Source organism: Dermacentor variabilis, chromosome 2 (genome assembly GCF_050947875.1).
Source record: "Dermacentor variabilis isolate Ectoservices chromosome 2, ASM5094787v1, whole genome shotgun sequence".
NCBI lineage: Eukaryota > Metazoa > Arthropoda > Arachnida > Ixodida > Ixodidae > Dermacentor > Dermacentor variabilis.
In genome coordinates, this window is record NC_134569.1 from 238352155 (window position 1) to 238372909 (window position 20755).

General features: G+C 45.9%; 1 protein-coding gene across 3 annotated transcripts in view; it reads right to left on the minus strand.

Annotated features, from left to right (window-relative positions):
- The window catches only part of pdm3 (POU-domain protein pdm3), a 149206-nt gene that overhangs the window by 91147 nt on the left and 37304 nt on the right, over positions 1–20755 (minus strand). For 2 of the 3 annotated variants that reach the window (XM_075682741.1, XM_075682743.1), the window contains exons 4-5: positions 13457–13591; positions 9598–9706 (exon numbers count right to left, since the gene is read on the minus strand). In XM_075682741.1, coding sequence (XP_075538856.1) covers positions 9598–9706; positions 13457–13591 — 244 coding nt within the window. The remainder of the gene's footprint in view (positions 1–9597; positions 9707–13456; positions 13592–20755) is intronic. The other variant, XM_075682742.1, reaches the window with a different exon arrangement.

Consider the following 20755-nt stretch of genomic DNA (forward strand, 5'->3'; position numbering starts at 1 on the left):
TATTTGTACTGGAGTTCCCGGAAATGTATTTGGATTTCAATCTCTGAAGCATGCTTTGTGACTTGCACGAAAGATATATCGCATTGTATCACCTGCCACTCCCAAGGAGGTAGCAGCTTGGCTGGATGCATTAGGCGGAGCTCGAGGAGTGGGACATGCATTTCATCACTAAGCTCCCTCACACGCAGCGAGAAAGGCTGTCTTACGGAGGGACAATTATGAAAGAGTGTAGCATATGTCATATTGTTAATGGTATTAAAACACGGATGTTGAGGATTAGAACGGACTTTCAGAAAATATGTTTGGCTGATGTATGTTCTCTGCAGATGAAGTGACCACTCATTTGATTCTGCATATAAACTTTCAATGGGACTTGTTCTGAAAGCTCCAGTGGTCAGTCAGATTCCTAGATGGTGGACCGGATCTAGCATTTTTAGTGCGCTCGGGGCTGCAGAATGATAGATCACGGCACCGTAGTTTAACCGTGATCGAATGAGGCTCTTGTAAAGATTCATTAAACATTTCCGGTCGCTGCCCCATGTTGTGTGGGAAACACTTTCAGTAAGTTCATTGTTTTTAAGCATCTGACCTTGAGATATTTTATGTGTGGAATAAAAGTTAATTTAGAATCAAGTATGATGCCTAAGAACTGTGATGCCTAAGAACTGTTCACAGGAATTCGCTGACCATACATTTCAATACGGGGATCTGCAATGAGCCCTTTGTTTCTCGTGAAAAGCACGCAAGAACTCTTGTTGGGGTTCACTTTAAATCCGTTTTCTTCTGCCCATTTGGACACTTTGTTCAAGCCCTGTTGTACTTACCTCTCACATACTGTGAGGTTACAGGATTTGAAACCTATCTGTATGTTGTCTACGAGAACAGAGTAAAAAATGGCTGGCGGTAATGAAGCACGAAGAGCGTGCAGCTAAGTACACCTCCTTGAGGTACACCAGTTTCCTGTATAAAAGGTCACGACAATACATTGCCGATTTTAACGCGGAAGGTGCGTTTGGGCAAATAGCTTTCTAGTATATTTAACATATTTCCATGAATGCCCATTTCCGATAAGTGTCGCAAGATCCCGTATTGCCACGTTGTGTCATATGCCTTTTCCATATTGAGAAATATCGATAAGAAGAACTGTTTATGTATAAATGTGTCCCGGATATTTCCTTCAATAAGTACAAGATGATCAGTTGTGGGGCGCCCTTCTCTGAAGCCACACTAATAGGGATCAAGCATTTTGCTCTGTTCAAGGAAATGAATGAGTCGCCAATTTATCATTTCTTGAAAGACCTTAGAAATGCAACTTGTGAGGGCTATCGGGCGGTAACTTGCCACTGAGAAAGGGTCTTGGCCTTGTTTCAAAACAGGGACCACAATGGCTTCCTTCCATGCGGTTGGAAGGTACCCTGCATCCCAGATGGTGTTGAAAAGTGTGAGTAGTGTAACTTGCATATCATTGTGTAAGTCTTTGAGCATTTCATACATGAGTCTATCAGATCCTGGTGCAGAGCTCTTGCATGCGCTCAAGGCAGCTCTCAACTCGGCAGTACTAAAAGGACAGTTGTACGGTTCATTCTGTTGACATTTTCTTATAAGTGGCTTACATTCTTCTATTTGTTTATATTTCAGAAAGGATTGCGAACAATGGTTTGAACTTGAGACGCTCTGAAAGTGCTCCGCAAGTGAATCTGCCTGATCTTGCAGTGTATCGCCCTGTGTATTTACCAAAGGGAGTGAATATGTTTGTCGCCCTCTAATTCTATTTACCCTGTTCCATACTTTGGCCTCATCTGTAAACGAGTTAATACTCGATAAAAACTTCTGCCAACTTTCTCTTCTGGCCTGTCGGCAGGTTCGCCTGCCTTCGGACTTTACTTTTTAAAGTTGATAAGATTCTCTGCAGTGAGAGAAGCGCGTAGCAACCCCCACGCCTTGTTCTGTTTCATACGGGCGATCCTACATTCGCTGTTCCACCACGGTACACGTCGTTTGCATGCCAAACCACTTACTTCGGATATGCATTTTGATGCGGCATCTATTATGAATGCTGTAAGATACTCCACAGCAGCATCAATTTCTAAAGAAGACATGTCAGCCCATGAGATGCTAGTGAGAGTTCGAAATTTCTCCCAGTCGGCTGTATCTATCTTCCACCTAGGAGCTTGTGGAGGATATTCGTTTTCTTTAGGTGTTCTTAGCAGTATGGGGAAGTGGTCGCTCCCGCAAGGATTGTTCGTAACTTCCCATTCGAGTTCGAGCAGTATAGACAAGAAGACTATACTAAGACCTATTGAAGAAAAGGTTCTATTTGCAAGAGAGTAATATGTGGCTTCCTTCTTATTCAGCAAGCATGCACCTGAAGAAAAAAGGAACTGTTCAACAAGACGACCTCGCGCGTCTATACGAGAGTCGCCCCACAGGCAGCTGTGCGCATTGAAATCGCCAAGAACAACATAAGGTTCTGGCAATTCGTCAATAAATGACTGAAATTCATGTTTGTTTAATTTGGAGTGTGGGGGTACATAAAGCGAGCAAATGGTGAGGAGTTTATTTAGGAGAACAACTCAAACCGCCACTGCTTCAAGGGGCGTTCATAGCTGTAAACGCTGACACGAAATGCATTTATGAATAAAAATGGCAACACCCCCTGATGATACGACAGCATCATCGCGACCTTTGCGAAACGTTACATACGGTCTGAGAAAGTTTGTGTGTTGTGGTTTTAGGTGTGTTTCCTGTAGACACAGCACTTTTGGATTGTGTTTTTGGATAAGCTCTTGCACATCATCAAGGTTCCTAAGAAAACCTCTGACGTTCCATTGAATTATATGTGTATCCACATTGGAAGTAAATAGGTGCTGTGTGTACGGAAATGGAAGTTATGCGTTAGATTACACAGCTCTTTCAAGGCCCTGTAATCGGGGTTTTGCCCTTTCTGAAGCGTTCGAGGGAGCCTCGCCGCTCCTTAGGCGTTTGGTACGCCTTGAGGACAGGTGTAATGTCCATTGCCTCTAGTGAGGCTCTGAACACATGCTCTTGCGAGCGAGAAGTTACCAGAGAGAGTCCCGCCTTGGAGGGCAAGACCCCTGCGCCCACCAGCTCAGAGGTCGATGGGGCTCCCTGAGGGATTTGGCTGCGCCGGCCGTTGCCAGCGGTGGAAGGGGCCGGAGAGGTTGGCTCAGCCTCGGCTGCGCCCACCTTCGGTGTCGATGGTCCCTTCTGCTCGGTTGGCAGAGCAGCGCTTGCTGCAACCGCCGCGGGGGTAGATGGCATAACTGCCGACTCGCTGGTTGTGGGTCGGAAAGCCGCCGGTGGCCATTGTGTCGCTGCCCCTGACGCGTCACATCGGCAAAACTTTTCTTGGGCAGGTATGCTACCCGCATGCGTGCCTCCTTGAATACGAGATATTCTCTTTTACTTTGATCGTTACGATTTCTTTTGCTTTCTTCCAGGATGGGCACGACCGCGAGTACGCGGCGTGCTCCTCGTCACAGTTTACACAGTGGAGAGGATTCTCACAAGCTTCAGAGGTGTGTTCGTGGACACTGCATTCCACAAAAGTTTGGCGGCCTCGGCAGCTCTGCAAACTGTGGCCAAAGCGCTGGCACTTGAAACATCGGAGTGGATTGGGCACATACGGCCTAACACGCAGCTTGATGTACCCGGCCTCGATTGACTCGGGCAGGACACTTGAACCAAAGGTGATTATTAGGTGCTTGGTTTGGATCTCTTTACCATCTCGCCTCATCTTAATTCTTCTGACATTGATAACATTTCGCTCACTGAAGCCCTCCAGGAGTTCCGCTTCAGTAAGCTCAAGCAAATCATCATCCGACACAACACAACGGGTGGTGCTCATTGTACGGTGCGGCGTTACTGTTATGTGGGTCTCCCCAAATGTCACTAGTTTCTGTAGTTTCTCATATTGTTTCACATCGCGGAGCTCTAAGAGGAGGTCACCGCTTGTCATCCTCGACACCTTGTAACCTGGACCAAAAACATCAGCCAAGACTTTGAGACAAGGAATGGTGAAATGGTTCGCACTGCTTTGTTTGGCTTTTCAGAATGAATAACGTGGAAGCAGGGAAAATTCTGAATTTGGTGTCAGAAAAACTTGAAGACATCTTCGGTGCGTCCTCGTTTCTGAGGGGGATCAACAATGGAGGGGAAAGAAGCTTCCATGAAAAAATGTATAAATTTGGCAACAGCGCCGACCGCCCACCAAAGAGCCCAACGAGGGGATGCGGCAGAGCTTGCATACAAGTCTGCACGACGCCAGCCGTACGCTGTCACTATAACCGAATATAGTGTACCCAAGGTTGGATAGCCACACAGGGTTAACCCTTGCCGCCAGGAGAAAGGAAGTAAATAAAAGAGAGAAGGAGACAGGAAAGGTCAAAAAGTGAGATATAAAGATGAAGATTCGAGGAGGGAGAGACAGGAAAAGGCGACTGCCCATGTCCTCCAGGTGGGTCAGACTGGAGGTGCCGTCTATGTGAAGGCGAGGCCGAAGAGGTGTGTTGCCTCCGCCTGGGGGCCTTGACGGTCCAAACACCCAGCATCGGCTCAACCCCCAGGATCCCCCTTTTCCCAGACACAGCTAAGCCGCGCACGGCTACACTCGGGAGGGTCCAACCTCATGTGCTCGGGTACGTGGTGTCGCAACACACCAAACGCCTGCTCAGGCAGACGCCCCTGCGGGGAAGCGCCTGTGTTCCTGCTGTGCAACCGGTCCAGGGAACCGGTCCAGGGGAGGTGGCTGCTTTCCTGGGTCACTGTGACGACCAGCCTTGCTGCCGGTGGCGAGACAGTAGCTAGAGCTACTGTGCAGCTACTACGGCTATGTTGGCTGCCGTGGTTGTTATCATCGTCGCTAATAGCGGTGAGAGCAGTAGCTGGGGCTACTACATGGCTACCGCGGCTATGTCGGCTACCGTGGTCATCACAGTTGCTGTGGCGACTGCACGTTCCGTGATGCCGTGGGGAGGCCCATGGTGACATCGCCCAAATGCCAGTCGACCTTTCTGAACCGGCATCGGCATCGACGCGTCCACGGGCTTCACATGCAGGAATGTGTGTGGAGCTGGATGCGATGCACACTACGGTTGGGAACATGAAACTTCCACGAAAGCAAGTGCAGATTTCTGAATATTTCAGCATGCCTAACACTTGATACGCTGTTTAGAGGTATAAATAAAAATTTTATTTTTGCCTTTAGAACCGCAAGGTGGCTTTACATGATTGTGTCAATAGCGACCACGGTTTCGTCCACAGTTGCTCCAGCAAATGGTAGTTTCATTTGGCTCAGTGCATGCGTCGACCACATGCCTTTAGAACCGCAAGGTCACTGTCTATGCTTGCATCAATAGCAGCTACTATTTCGTACACAGTGGCTGCAGCAAACAGTAGTTTCATTTTGACTCAGCGCAAAGCTGTCGAGAATGAAGAGCACCGGCTATATTGCGGTGGTCGGACAATCTGTTGGCCATCAGCTCACTGGTGAAGAATTAACCGGGATGCATGCGTGGTAGTGAAAGACGTGTCTCAAATGAAGACCTGCACCACAGCTGCGCTGCGAAGAAAGTCACAAGGCGTTCACTGTTGCGAGAACTAACCAGTCATAAGACAACAGGAATTGCAGCTTCCGCATTGCTTTTGCGCAATATAGAAACAGGACTTGCCGATTCATTCAGTAAACAAAAGCGTGTTGACATTGTAAGCATTCGTTTATTGTTTTCTTGATATCCTCGATAATTTAAGATTTGATTAATTTGGACATTTCTTTCCACCCCGTGAAATTTGAATGAACAAGGTTTTACTATACCACATCAGCCAGCGGCAAATTTTAAGCATTGCCACACCGCCTAGGCCATTAGGCCTAATCGACACTGCTTCGTCGGGCATAGACTAATGTTATAGTTTGGTGCCAAATCGATGCAATTCTATTCACAGCAGCCGCACAACATTCAGAAAGCCAACAAACCGCCTAGCAAACGAAAGTGAATATGAAGGATTGAAACAAAGTTGCTCACAGCTGCCATCACTGTGAAACATTGTAAGGCCCACTCTCCTTCCCGACTCCATTCTAGATGCACATCATCATCATCATCATCATCATCATCATCATCATCATCATCATCATCAACAACAACAACAACAACAACAACATCCTGGCTACGCCCACTGCAGGGCAAAGGCCTCTCCAATACTTCTCCAACTACCTCGGTCATGTACTAATTATGGCCATGTCGTCCCTGCAAAATTCTTAATCTCATCCGCCCACCTAACTTTCTGCTGCCCCTTGCTATGCTTCCCTTCCCTTGGAATAGAGTCCGTAACCCTTAATGATCATCAGTCATCTTTCCTACTCATTACATGCCCTGCCCATGCCCCCCATTTATTTTTCTTGATTTCAACTAAGATGTCATTTACTCACGTTTGTTCCCTCACGTAATCTGCTCTCTTTTTATCTCCCCCTTAACGTTACATCCATCATTCTTCTTTCCATGGCTCGTTGCGCCGTCCTCAATTTAAGTAGAACCCTTTTCGTAAGCCTCCAGGTTTCTGCCCCGTAAGTGAGTACTGGTAAGACACAGCTGTTATACACTTTTCTCTTGACGGATAATGGCAACCTGCTGTTCATGATCTGAGAACGCCTGCCAAACGCACCCCAGCCCATTCTTATTCTTCTGATTATTTCAGTCTCATGATCCGGATCCGCGGTCACTACCTGCCCTAAGTAGATGTATTCCCTTACCACTTACAGTGCCTGGCTACCTATCATAAACTGCTGTTCTCTTCCGAGACTATTAAACATTACTTTAGTTTTCTGCAGATTAATTTTTAGACCCACCCTACTGCTTTGCCTCTCCAGGTCAGTGACCATGCATTGCAATTGGTCCCCTGAGTTACTAAGCAACGCAATATCACCAGCGAATCACAAGTTACTAAGGTATTCTCCATAAACTCTCATCCCCAATTTTTCCCAATCCAGGTCACTGAATACCTCCTGTAAACACGCAGTGAATAGCATTGGAGAGATCGTATCTCCCTGCCTGACGCCCTTCTTTATAGGGATTTTGTTGCTTTCTTTATGGAGGACTATGATGGCTGTGGAGCCGCTATAGATATCTTTCACTATTTTTACGTCGGGCTTATCTACATCCTGATTCCGTAATGCCAGCATGACTGCTGATGTTTCAGCTGAATCAAACGCTTTCTCATAATCAATGAAAGCTATATGTAAGGGTTGGTTATATTCCGCACATTTCTCTATCACCTGATTAATAATGTGAGTATGGTCTATTGTTGAGTAGCCATTACAAAATCCTGCCTGGTCCTTTGGATGACAGAAGTCTAAGGTGTTTTTTATTCTATTTGCGATTACCTTAGTAAACACTTTGTAGGCAACGGATAGTAAGCTGATCGGTCTATAATTTTTCAAGTCTTTGGCGTCCCCTTTCTTATGGATTAGAATTACGTTAGCGTCCTTCCAAGATTCCGGTACGCTCAAGGTCATGAGACATTGCGTGTACAGGGTGGCCAGTTTCTCTAGAACAATCTGGCAACCATCCTTCAACAAATCTGCTGTTACCTGATCCTCCCCTGCTGCCTTCCCCCTTTGCATATCTCCCAAGGCTTTCTTTACTTCTTCCGGCGTTACCTTTGGGATTTCGAATTCCTCTAGACTACTTTCTCTTCCATTATCGTCGTGGGTGCCACTGGTACTGTATAAATCTCTGTAGAACTCTTCAGCCACTTGAACTATTGCATCCATATTAGTAATGATATTGCCGGCTTTGTTTCTTAACGCATACATATAATTCTTGCCAATTCCTAGTTTCTTCTTCACTGTTTTTAGGATTCCTCCGTTCCTGAGAGCATGCTCAATTCTATCCACATTATGCTTGTTTATTAACTTGGAAAAGTTCTGCCAGTTCTATTCTGGCTGTGGGATTAGAGGTTTCTTAATGTAGCCTTGAGAAACCTGTCACAAGTGGTCTCGATTTACACAGTGAGCGCTAAAGCTCTGTGTGACTAGTGCACTCACCGCCCGGCTGCATACGTTGGCATGGATGGAAGAATGGGGAAGAAAGGATGTCGCGTGGGGGAAGGAAGGGTGTCGCGTGAACTTGCCGTGACCCTCCCGATTTCAGAACCTTCAACAGCCTCCAAATCGCGCCAAACCTATCAATGAAAAGGCACGTGCTATTTATCGTCGATGCTGGCCGCAGTTGAACTGCACAATGCCAACGATAGCACGGAATGGTGATCAAGTCACGTCATGCGTGGTCCATGCTTTGGTCTGTCACGCAGATTGGCCTTACAATGACCCACCTGCTGTAGAGATGGGAAAGCCCTTCTGTAGTTTGAAGAAAAAACTGGAAAGCGAAACTTTCTGTGCAATAAAAATTGCCATGGAACACAAGTTCACTATTAAGCTGAGAACCTTATTGGCATTCAGCACAACATAACATCCTTAATTGTTGAGCTTCAGAGGAAAAAAAAAGCACTTGGTTCTATGGTAACGAACACGTTAATGCGGTAGACTAAGGTCTGACCGGCCAGGCACCATCGGAAGAGCTGTCCAACCCAGACGATGCACTGGCAGAGCCCCTACACTACACTGCGACGCTCGTGTACTACCGTCGTCAAGGATGTCATAACTAACCCCCTCCTCATCCTTCACTTAATAGGGCAGATGCCGCTGCCTGGTGGCAACTGCACACCAATTCTTTTCCTTGTCTCCACATGCTACATATCTTTCCTCCCACCCTATACCTTTTCCTATTGTTCCTACTCTGGGGCCAACCCATGGTGTACCACTCCACATGGGAATTCCCTAACTCTTTGGGAGTTCCTCCTATACCCAACCCTACCCGTTCCTCTTGGGAGTCTGCGCTGCTCAGCACACAGCAGGAAGAGCAACGGCTGATCCAGTGGGCTCACGAAGTAGCGCATGGCAATGGAGCCCAGCACTGAGGGCCCGACGTTAGTTAGTATGTCTGCACTTATCAGTGCAGACATACTAACTTGTGGTTCCCGTTATTAAGAGTAGACCATGCTGTACGTCTTGATTTCTAAGTACCTATGTTAATGATAGCTTGATACATTCTTGTTATGCAATGCTAGGAAACTCTCTAACAATGTGCAGCAGTCTTTTCTTATACAAAGATTGTGAACAGTAAATTCTGTGATAAATTTCCTGATATCCGATTTTCAGCTTTCTTTGCTTGATTCGATTCTAAATATACTATTCGGTATTCACACACCTCTATTGAATATTAAATGCTCTGGATGAGCAACTCTAAGTGCAACTGTCTGGCCATGCGAGTGGGCTGTGAATCGGCAGGCTTTAATAAAGCAATATAGAAAAATTGTGGTAAGTGTATTATATGCTGATAAAGCTTTTTTTTTCTGTTTTGCAGCCTTAAAATTACCCGTCATGTTACATTTGGCTTCTTACGATAAATGTCACAGTTCACCAACTCTGGTGTCTCTGTCCAACTCCTTGTATGCCATCCAAGTGTGCTGGTAATGTTTTACAGCAGATTAAAAAAAGATACAACTAGCCAAAAGTGTACTCACGACTGGGGTTGGGCAGCAGGAGTTGCGTGCTCTGCGACTGTGGTGCCAGAAAGATCTGCTGGGCAGAGTTCACCTGAGCTGTAGATCCAGATGGGCCATTGACCAGTTGCTGCGAGAGAAACACACTTGTTGAGAGGCACCAGCTGCCCTCTAGGTAAACCAGCCTTTCATCATCATTGGCCCATTTATTTCCTCTGCAGGACAAAGGCAGTGATCTGTATTTACCGTTGTCTTCCATTGGCCCAACTCTCTCCTCTGCCTCCAAACCAGGAATCCACTGCTTTCTCGACTACGTTGCCCTTCCCTTGGTGGCCATTATTGCGTTACCACAATAGACTGTCTGTTCTAGACATTACATGACCTGCCAAACTCCACTTCTTCATCCCAGCCCACATTTGCTCTCCAATCCATACAGTTGTCTTCCTGTCTCATAACACTGCATCAACTATGTTTCATTTCAATGCTTCCTGAGCAGTCCAGCTTCGCTCAAGGAAACTGCTGACCCAGGACAACGAACCACATTTATTCGAATCTAGGCCGATAGTTTTTTTAAAAATAATCATATACCAAACTCTAGGTTCAGCTTAGATTCGAGGATTTAAAATATATATATATATATATAGACAGGCCAGCTTTTAACTGAAATTGCTAAATATGGTGCATACCTAGCGCCATCTAGAAAATTCAGTATTGCAGCAGCTACTAGCCGTGTCACTAGGCAACTAAAGTACACAAGCGACGTCACCATTTTGACCTATGTCGTATCAACGTGCAGCATGGAGTTTTTGCAATGGTACCAAACAGGCGGTGCCAATATGCTGCTGCTTTCAAATGAAAAGTTGTGCTAGCTGCAGAAGCATCCTCAGACATTCAAGCCAGGTGGGACTTTGGCATCAATGAGAAAACCGTGCCTCGTTGGGGAGGGCAACGGGAGACGCTTTTTTCGCGCGCCGGCCGTGATGAGGAGATGAGAGTGATAAGGAAGATGGTAACGTAGAATGAGCTTGGCACACTCATATTCAGTCAAAGCCGTTTTCATTTTGTGAACACTGTCCCTGCTTTCTTGTTCGCCGTACGTTCTAGGCAAGTTTTATTTACTTATTTTTTTTCTGGCTTCGGACATTCAGGGGTCAGCTTAGAATCGGGGCTGGCCTAGATATATACGGTATTATAAACAAAATGGGCAGTGAACGCATATCATACAAAACACGCGGTCCATCGTGGCACTGCTTCGCAGAAGCACGGGGCTTGGGGCACGGGCCGGCATAACAGCGACAGCGGGCAGCCACAAAACACAGAGTTATGATAACCAGATGTGGATGGTATTTTAAAACAAGAAAAAAAATTTTAAAGCGAGAACCTGATGTTGATAATTACGTAGTGTTTACGCGCAATTTAAAGGAGTACACAGTGAGAAGAAGAGACCGCTTGAAGAAATAGACGTGAAGGAGAGGGAGAAAAGAGCAGCGGTCGCATTCTTAATCATCAAACACCTGTAACTTTGCATTTATGGCAGCATTTTAAAAAATACTTAAGGCTGCATGTTCAATGCAGACTCACATGCAACTGCCATTGTAGTATAACAAATCGTTAACCTCAGGGTTGTTTAGAGGCCCTTTAAGGGTAGATTGCAAATAGCACTGAGGCAGTTATTTCGTTGTGTCCAATCACATCGCACAGGGAATTTTCAGCTAAATTTTCTTGACAAATGAGAATGCACACATAAGAATCAGGTAAATACAATAACCAAACATTCTTAGGGCAAGCCGAAAATAGGCGTTTTTGACAGGAGATGACGTGTCATTAACCCATGCACTGTCCCTTAAGCTCCACCCAGACAGACGCTGCCACTAAAGGGGCCGCTATTCGGGTCATCATCGGGGTAAGGTGCCCATGTGCTGACTGGCTAAGTTTGAATTATCCGGCAAAGGCCAATTTTAGGATGAAAATAATGAAAGCTTGGGCCCATATATATGCATGGGTACCGGCCACGACCTTTGGTCGGGATTGAATTACCCAAAAAATCTAAGCCTGCTGTACTCACGTTCAAGTTGACTTACAACCGTGTTAATATGGTATATGTCATTTTTACATTTGTTTTTTTTAATTGCTGTTTCATTCATTACATCTTGTTCTGAATATTTAGGCACACTGGAAAAAACAGCTCCTGAGTTTCGCAGATCATTGCTGTTAAGCCAAACTACTGATGAGAACATATTTCCACATTTCCCTTGTGCTCGTCTTAATCTGACTGAGTCTACTGTACACCTTTATTATTGTATGGTTCAGATGCTAGCAATTGAGAACCAAGGTAAAAAACAAAGAAGGCTGCAGCCTTTACATGAGAATATGCAGTACTTGTCTATGGCACACATGTTGCCGCATAAGTGGAACTTATCGCAAGAAGCCAGCAAACACTGACACTAAAGACAACATAGGGGAAATTATTTGTGCTTAATAAATGAAATAAAGAAACGATAAAAGTTAATGGAATTATTATCATAATTAATAATATCATAATTATAATATGACTAATAAAAATTGGGCCCCTTGGTTAACCCCCTTTCTTCTTGTTTATTACATAACGAGGATCTCGAATCTGGCGACATTGATGCCTTCAGGTAGCATATGTGGGTTTATTGACCCGTTGCCTACACCCAAAAAAGATCATGTTATCGTGGTGCCTGTGGCAGAAAGGATGTTCCACATCTGCTGCCAAGGTCTGTCAGTGGTGGCGCTGGCTAACACTCCCAGGGCTTTACTAGGCAACATAAACACCCAAGAAAGTGGATAGGGAAACGGCGCCATAGTAGTTCAATTGGTAGAGCATCGCACGCGTAATGTGAAGGTTGTGGGATCGTTCCCCACCTGCAGCAAGTTGTTTTTTCATCCACTTTCATTTCTATTAATTTTTATCATTTCTTTATTTCATTTATTAAGCACAAGTAATTTCCCCTATGTTGTCCTTGGTGTCAGTGTTTGTTGGCTTCTTATGATACGACTAATAAAAATCGGGTCCTTTGGTTAACCCCGTTTCTTCTGTTTATAAGTGGAACGTTTGTCATGTTTCACTGCAGCGTAAGCTTTGGCATAAGCTTTGGCTTAAAGTTGGCACTAGAGATGGTCTCCAGCCAATTTTCTAGTTAGACTTGTGATAACGTCTTGTCCATGCAATAAGTACCTTGCAAGACCTGCAGTGTTGCGGAGATGCATCGGGTGCATCTAGCCACAAAAGTATCCCAAAGTCTGCGTCACTCAAATAGGAGGCAGTATTTTTTTGCTCACGCAGAAAAGTGCCATGGCAGAGAGCAGACTCAGGGTCATAGAAGACACTGATTGGATGTGTTAAAAGTGTGCAGTTTTGGCATAGTGGGCAAATGAAGGGTTGCGCAGGATATTGTCGATGCGGTTAGCAAAAGGTTAGCAACGGTTTGGCAAAGTGCTCCATTTCAACAACCCCTTGGCTAGTTAGCTTTCAACAAAACAGTACTGACAGCAACAGTAATTCTCACTGACCAAACAGACCTGTAAGACAACTATCATTTAAATTTCCGCAGGCATGTTGTATCTTGATGATGCCCCAGAATGTCTCATGGATACCAGAAATATTTGAAGTGGCTGCCCACCTGCCATCAAACAGGTGCTTAATCGTTATGACAGTTTACAGCTGGGCTAATCACTTTTCATTGAACATCGCGAACAGAGCAGACCGCAGGGCAAGAGACACAAACAGACAACAAATAGAAACAGCTTTTGACATGCCCTGTTTGTATATCTCATCCTGCGCTGTTCACCATGTTATAGTATGACTTGTCACTTGGGCTGTAACCAAGGGTAATTGACAATGAGGGTCACTCACCGTGTGAGTGCCACGTGATGCCACCACAACTCCGACGGGGGAAGCCTGGTGTCCCTGGACGAAGGTAGCACCCTGTGGGGGCGCTCCGAGGAACTGCTGACCAGGCAGCAACGTTGCCAGCTGCTGCTGTTGCTGCTGCACAAGAGATAGACCACCTCATGTTTGTTATTTATTTATTCAATCAATCAGCTTTATTAATTCGTTATCAAAAAGTGTGTGCATGACAATTGCAACGGCAGCCGGCGAGCTAGTTGGCAATCCAAAACAAAACTTCATAGCAGTACAGCAGAGCCCTGCTGATATGTTTCTCGTTCATATGTTTTTGCAAGGTATAATGTCGCTAAAGCTCAGTCCTGGGAAAAGGCTCATAGACACCTATGCGTTAAAGCCCCTTTGATATGTCATCGTTACCACAATATTCCCGCATAATATGTTGTGACTTTGATGCATGAATACAAGAAAATGCCAATCGTGCCATCTATAATGTAAAAAAACCTAAACAAAAATTGCCAACTGCACTACACACCTAGGCGGGTGTGGCCTTCGCTGAAATTTCTGAAATTTTAGATACCTCTTACCGTGCTGCCTAATGTTAGAGCCTCACCTGGATGACCACGTGCCAATTTGGCCATAGAAGCAAGAAAAAAATACCTTTATTTTGGTTTTATTATGTTGTCGGCATGGTCGTTAGCCATGTTGCCAGTTCCACCTCGAAACTGAAATTAGCAAAGCTTAGTCAATCTAGTATTCACCAAACGCAAGCTGCAGGGCAAGCCAAGCCAAACTAAGCCGCTAAGTGTTGAAAGGTTGCATCGGCAACATTTACTGTTTGTTGTGCAAGTTCCACTCGTTCAACATTTTTCATTTGCCAGTTTAATAGTGAGATGATCCTGGGTGGCTTCTAGTAGTTTAAAGTGGCGCAAACTCCATCCTTGACGTCAGCACCGACAAGGGTGGCAGTTAGGTGAAGGAAGCGCCAGAGAAACACTGTTGCACAAAACCCACGATCATTCACCTATTGCAACTTGGTCAACTTCGGTCATGTTGCCAGGGAACGAAGATTCGGTGCACACAGTGACTGTGCTTTCGCCTATCTGTAGTGACAGCATGGCAATACTTGAGATACAAACTGACCGGGTCACACAGGTATTTACTCGAATCTAGGCTGACCCAGATTCTAAGTCGACCCCCTAAAGTCCGAAGCCAACAACAACAAAAAAATATATTATCTCGAATGTAGGCCGAACAAAAAAAGCGAGGACAGCGTTCACAAAATGCAAACAGCATTTATTGAATCTGAACGTGCAGAGCTCATTCAACGTCGTCGTCGCTGCTAGACTCGTCGCTGTGTTCCTTGTCACCTTCAAACAGTGCACTATCTTCGGTACCATCAAGTGCCTTAGATATGCTGCACTTTTTAAAGGCGCGCACGATCAAAGTACCTGGGATGTCATCCCACGATGCAGCTACCCAGCCCGCCAGCTGCGTTAGTGATGCACGTTTGATGCGGCCCGTTGCCGTTAGCATGTGGTCTTCGTCAGTCAACCAGTCCATGTAATATTTTCGCAGACGATCCTTGAAAGGTTTGTTCATGCAGACATCAAGTGGCTGCAACTGGCCCGTCATCCCACCCGGTATGACAGCGAGGTCCGCATTTGCTTGGGCGAGCGCAGCCTTCACGTTGTCGGTCAAGTGCCCACGGTAAGAGTTGACGACAAGAAGCGAGTTCTTTGTCAAAAGGGCTCCTGGACGCCGTCGCCACACAATTTTAACCCACTCTTCCACCATCGCACCCGTCATCCACCCGTTCTCATTTGCCCACACAATGACATTTCTTGGGAAAGTTTCTCGAGCAGGCAGTGTCTTCCTCTTAAATATCATATAAGGAGGGTGTTTATGTCCATCAGCTGTGCAGCACAGCATCACAGTTGCGCACTGCTTCTCGTAGCCCGCAGAGCGCACTTGCACCTCCTTGGCACCCTTTTCATTCACGGTGTATGCCACTGACATATCAAAATACACAGCCGTCTGGTCGGCGTTGCCGATTCGCCCAAGGTTGTAGCCTGCCGCTTCTCTCTTTCGCAGCACGTACCTCTGAAAAGCTATCAGCTTTTCTTCAAAATCGCTTGGCAGCTTCTGGGTGATTGAAGTGCGACGTTGGAGGCTGAAGTCGAAGTGCTTCATAAATTTCTGAAGCCAGCCCCAGCTGGCTTTGAAATCCTTTGGCGTTAGGCCTTGCTCGCTCGAAAGTTCCCTAGCTTTCCCTTGGAGCACTTCTGGTGTCAATGGAAGGGCAGCTGCTCTCTGCATCTGAACAAAGTCGGCCAAAACTGTCTTCACTTCGTGTTGACGGCCTTTCCTTGGTCAGCTAAATGCCATCCTCGTTGCGGTGCACGCAAAAAGCTGCTGTCATTGTCCCCTCCAACGACGGACGTTTTTCTCGTCGACGCCGAAGTCCCGCCCGGCTTGAAGGTTCGATGATGCCTCTGCGGCTATCACAACTTTTCGCTTGAAAGCGGCATTGTAGTGGCATCTCCTGCTTGGTGCCATCGCGAGAACACCATGCCGCACACCGATACGGCCGACACGACACAGGTCAAAATGGCGACCTCACTTGTGTACGGTTGGCTACTGGCACGGCTAATAGCGGCTGCGATACTGACTTTTCTAGATGGCACTAGCTATGCTTCATATTTAGCAGTTTCAATGAAAAACTAGCACGTTTTTTAAAATCCTCGAATCTAAGCCGACCAAAGAGTTTGGAATATGATTATTTGAAGAAAAGCTATCGGCCTAGATTCGAATAAATACGGTATGTGTGAGCAGCAACGCGTTGACAAACAGGGGCCATATTACCAGACAATCACTTTCAAAGATACTACCGTCCACACCTGTTACCACGGATCTGCATGCTACATACTTGCAGATATAGCAGATTATTCTTCTCATTTAGTTTAGTCCACCTATATTATCAACGCAATGAACTCCGGTTTTAATGGGCCCTACTACAACAGGTTATTGGCTACAACAGACAAATTTTGTGGCAAGTTTTGTCTAGATGGTGTAAATACGACATACATTGGTGCGGCAATGCATAGATGTAGCAGCGCATTGCACGCAGCTATTTCTGGCCACTTGCGGAAATGGCAAAAATTTACTTTTTCTTAAAGAAAGAATACGCTAGCGGAAAGATTCCCGCAATGGTGTGCCTTACAACACCCTGCCGTTGGAGTGTTTTCGTGTAGACCACGCAAGCGGACCACTGCCACCCACTGCTGTCGACTCAGCGCTGAGGAAGCACCGAGGGTGCTGCTAGACCTAGCATATGGCGCTTCAAAAGCAACCGCCGACAATTGCACAATTCACTGTTTTGAGAACATTTTGCTCATCACATCTATTTTGCGGGGTCTCTCACCCGTACTCTTGGGACAAAGGAACGACAACACACTAGTGCAAACAATCACAAGGGCATTTACGGTATTGCACCTTTCATAGATCAATGCCTGCTGGCCGAGTTGCTATCCACAAAACATGCCGATGGGCGCGCGACAAATCTAGAAGTCCGAATCACCGCGACCGGATAGCGAGCGAATATATGTTCGCCCCATGCTGGATCCCAACGCCTGGTCATTCGCGTGTGCGGTCACGCGAACGGTGGCGCGTTCGAAGGCGGCCACGCGAGATGGTCTCGCAGAAGCATGGATCGGCGCCCGCGCAGCACGGCATGTCCGCACTGCTTGCTCTCCCGAATCAAAGAGAGCAAGCGCCTTGTCTTTCGGCGCCCAAGTAACCCCGCCTGTCGGCGGCGTTAGCAGCGCAACACTCGCACCATCTCTCGTACTGCGCCTCAACCACTCCGACCGCCGCGGGCGCCAGGCCACGCGGCAAAGCCGGATTACAGGAGATGCGCTATGCGGAAAAAACATATCAGGGGACACGCAAGAGTCGCGCATCCCCACAATTTGCACAAAAAAAAGAAGATAGGCTACTATTTGCGGTGGCCTGGCGGCGTGGGGCATGATATGGTCGAGCCGGAGCGCATGCAGGGCTGCAGCGGCCAAATGCAGGCTCTGAGTTGAACTTGCCTAGTACCGTGGTTCTCGTTTGTGCTACAGTTTGACAGTGGACATAGCTTACTGCGAAAGATAAAATTAAGACTTTAGTTTATATGTACTAGCAGCCATAATTTTGCGCAAAGAATGAACTGTAGCTGATGTTTGTCTCGTCAGCGGCAATGACGCATTGAGGTCGGCCTATAGGTACGGCAGTACTGGCTGGCTGTAAATCCTGCCGTTCAAGTCGACAGGTCTTGGTAATAGTGTGTATACTCGGTGAAAACCTTAAGTTGTACGAGAAACTGTGCTCTCTCTAATCTCCTCTCTATCTTTCTGTCCCTATACCCTTTTTCCCAGTGCAGGGTAGCAAAACGGACATGCGTCTGGTTAACCTCCCGGCTTTTCCTCTCTTCTATTCCTCCCTCCCTCTTGTCGTTGTGCTAGTGTATATACGTTCTAGTATAATGAAACTGTTATTTGTCTTTAACAAGCACCCGGAAAATGGTGCACAGGAAGACACCATGCTGAGTGGCTGTACAACCCCAACGTAAACCCATTTATCATACTTATTTATTTTAATGTGGACCTTTTTATCACTCTTGCTATCACTTATGGGTTATACACCAATATATGCAAATTTTTGCCATTTCACAACATACCGCGACCCTAGTTTTGGATATAATGGACTTTGGATATAACAGACCTTTTTCACATGATTGTCGCGATCCATTGTAACGAGCATCGGCACTATCAGTTTCATAGCACCAGACATGTCATCGGACGATCGCAATCCTGGCACTGTGATAAGACAGAGTGCAAGGCAATATGCCAAGAAAGTTGTTGCTCGTAGGCACCAATGCGTCTAATGCTAGTCACATGAAATCTTGCGACGGTGAGGTATCCCAAAAAGTGACAATCCGAGAATGCAATACGCCTTTTTCAAACATTTTGGAACAAGAATCCAATATTTTGGGCATTTTGGGCGTCCCCATCGAGCCTGCATTATCAATGAGCATAGCTATAGGGGCTTGTTGGTACGGCATATCTTATTTTGTTGTAGAGCAAGCTGAACGACACGGACAGCAGAAAGTCACATGTGACAAACACAGCACTAACTTTCAACAATAGATTTATTTCCAGTTTTTGTCACTATATATACCCTCGAAACGTCGTACAACACATGTAAAAGCTCAGTAAACATGAACAAAAAGAAAACAAAAAACAAAAAACAGGGAACCACGTGCAAGCACTTTTTTACCATGCAGACTGACGGACATGTTCAATGCGAAGAAGGATAGTCAAGCTCTTTGTGTGTGACAAATGTGCATTTCTGTTGTCCGTGTCATTCAGCTTACGCGACAAAATAAAATATGCAGCATTATCAGTTGGCTACTGTAAATCATTTTAAGGCTGAACCGTGAATAGTGTATGTGTTTAAATACAGTAAAACCTCTTTACTATGAACACCACATTAAGGAACTTTTCAGGTCAACAAATTTTCCAGAAATCCCCCGGTGACTTCTTATAGTTTCAATGTGAAATTATTTCATTACTACGAACTTCAAAATACCGAACTTTTCCAAATAATGATCGTTATTCAGTTTCCCTATAATGTTAAAAACGCCCCAGTACTATGAACTAATATTAGAAATCTAGGGATTGTTAGATTTCTGTGCATCCTTCACAGAATCTGGAACAGTAGGCTAGCAGATGACAAGGTGCAAAGAGCAGACGTCGCGGTGCATGGGTTAGGAAACCCTGAGACGACGCTCAAGAAAAAGAGAACATGGGCGAGGGGAGGCCATGACATCAGGTTTTCCGAGCATATGCTCCCTCCAGAAAAGTGTCGTCTAGCAACGGAGGCGCGGCTTTTCCTTTTTTTACCCTTCTTTCTGTGTACGCCTCTTCCTTTCGCGCTTCTTTCTGCGGCCGTACTAGCTGCACGCATTGGAAAATTTAACCTCTGTACTCGCGGGGATGGCATATGGTCGCACTTTGCCCTTTCTAGATGGTGTCACTTATGCGCACTTGCGCTTTGACATAGTTCAGGTGTCCGCCTCGAGCAAGACAGTTGCAGTGTCCATGGCAAGAAATGTGAAAAACAAACAAAAAGCAAGAAACATTGTGATTTGGAGACGACATGGAGCTACCTTCTTGTCGGGACTTTTTTCAGCGCCGGTGTCTGTTTTGCGCGTCACTCTTATTATACGGTGCTTCGGTGGTACATGGCGGCGGAGTCTATGAAAAATAGCAACAGTGCGTGCCGAGAGCCAACAACTGCGTTTTCATGGAGAGCTCGTATGGGGACAACTTATGAACTGATGGGCTGATGGGCGGAATGGTTAATTTTGGGGCTTTCACCATAACGATCTTTCAGAATAACAAACAAGTTACTGCGGGTCATCTGAAGTTTGTTATAACGACATTTCACTGTATTTACAGTCGAAACCACGTATAACAATATTCAAGTAGCACGATAATTCCATTGTTATAACCGATAGTTGTTACTACCGGGTTGCATGAAAAATCAAACTAGGGGGATGGCAGAGCTGATGTGGGAAAACTATATAGGCGGGGAGGCCACTGCCCTTCCCCACCACCTTGCTCCGCCCGGCTGATTGTGTTCACTCGTTTAACTGCTTCTTGGGCGCTCCGATCGCGTGTAACAAGCCGCGGCTGTCGGCGTTAAATAACGGCACTGCTACAACAACTGCAAAGAGGTGCCACGGGTGGCAAGCGATATGCGAGCACCACCGAGGCATAGCTTTGGTGGCCTCGAAAGGGGCATGTCTGACAAATTGAGAGCGGCTGACAATAAAATTTAAAGTTTAAGTACCAAGGTGAATTATCTGGAAATAATCAACGCTTCTCTGTCTGTGACTGCACCTTCTGGTTCGGCTGACGTTTTACGTGATGTGACAAACTAGCTGTAGAAAATTATGAATAGGTGCGACGATGCTGAACATAGGTTGCGTCGGTCTAACCTTCTCTTTTTTGGCCTAGATGACGACCCCAATAAGAATTCGGAATTCTCAGAAGATAGGCAGTGAAATTTTGTTCCAATCACCTAGGCATTTCCGTAACAAGTTCACAATTAGAGCGACTGGACAGGCTGGGCAGATTTATCAAGGATAAACAAAGACCTGTCATTGCCAAGTTTACCTTTTTCAAGGACAAAGAAAAGATTTTGTCAAATGCACGTAAGCTTAAGGGATCTGCTTTTGCATAGGTAAATATTTTTCTG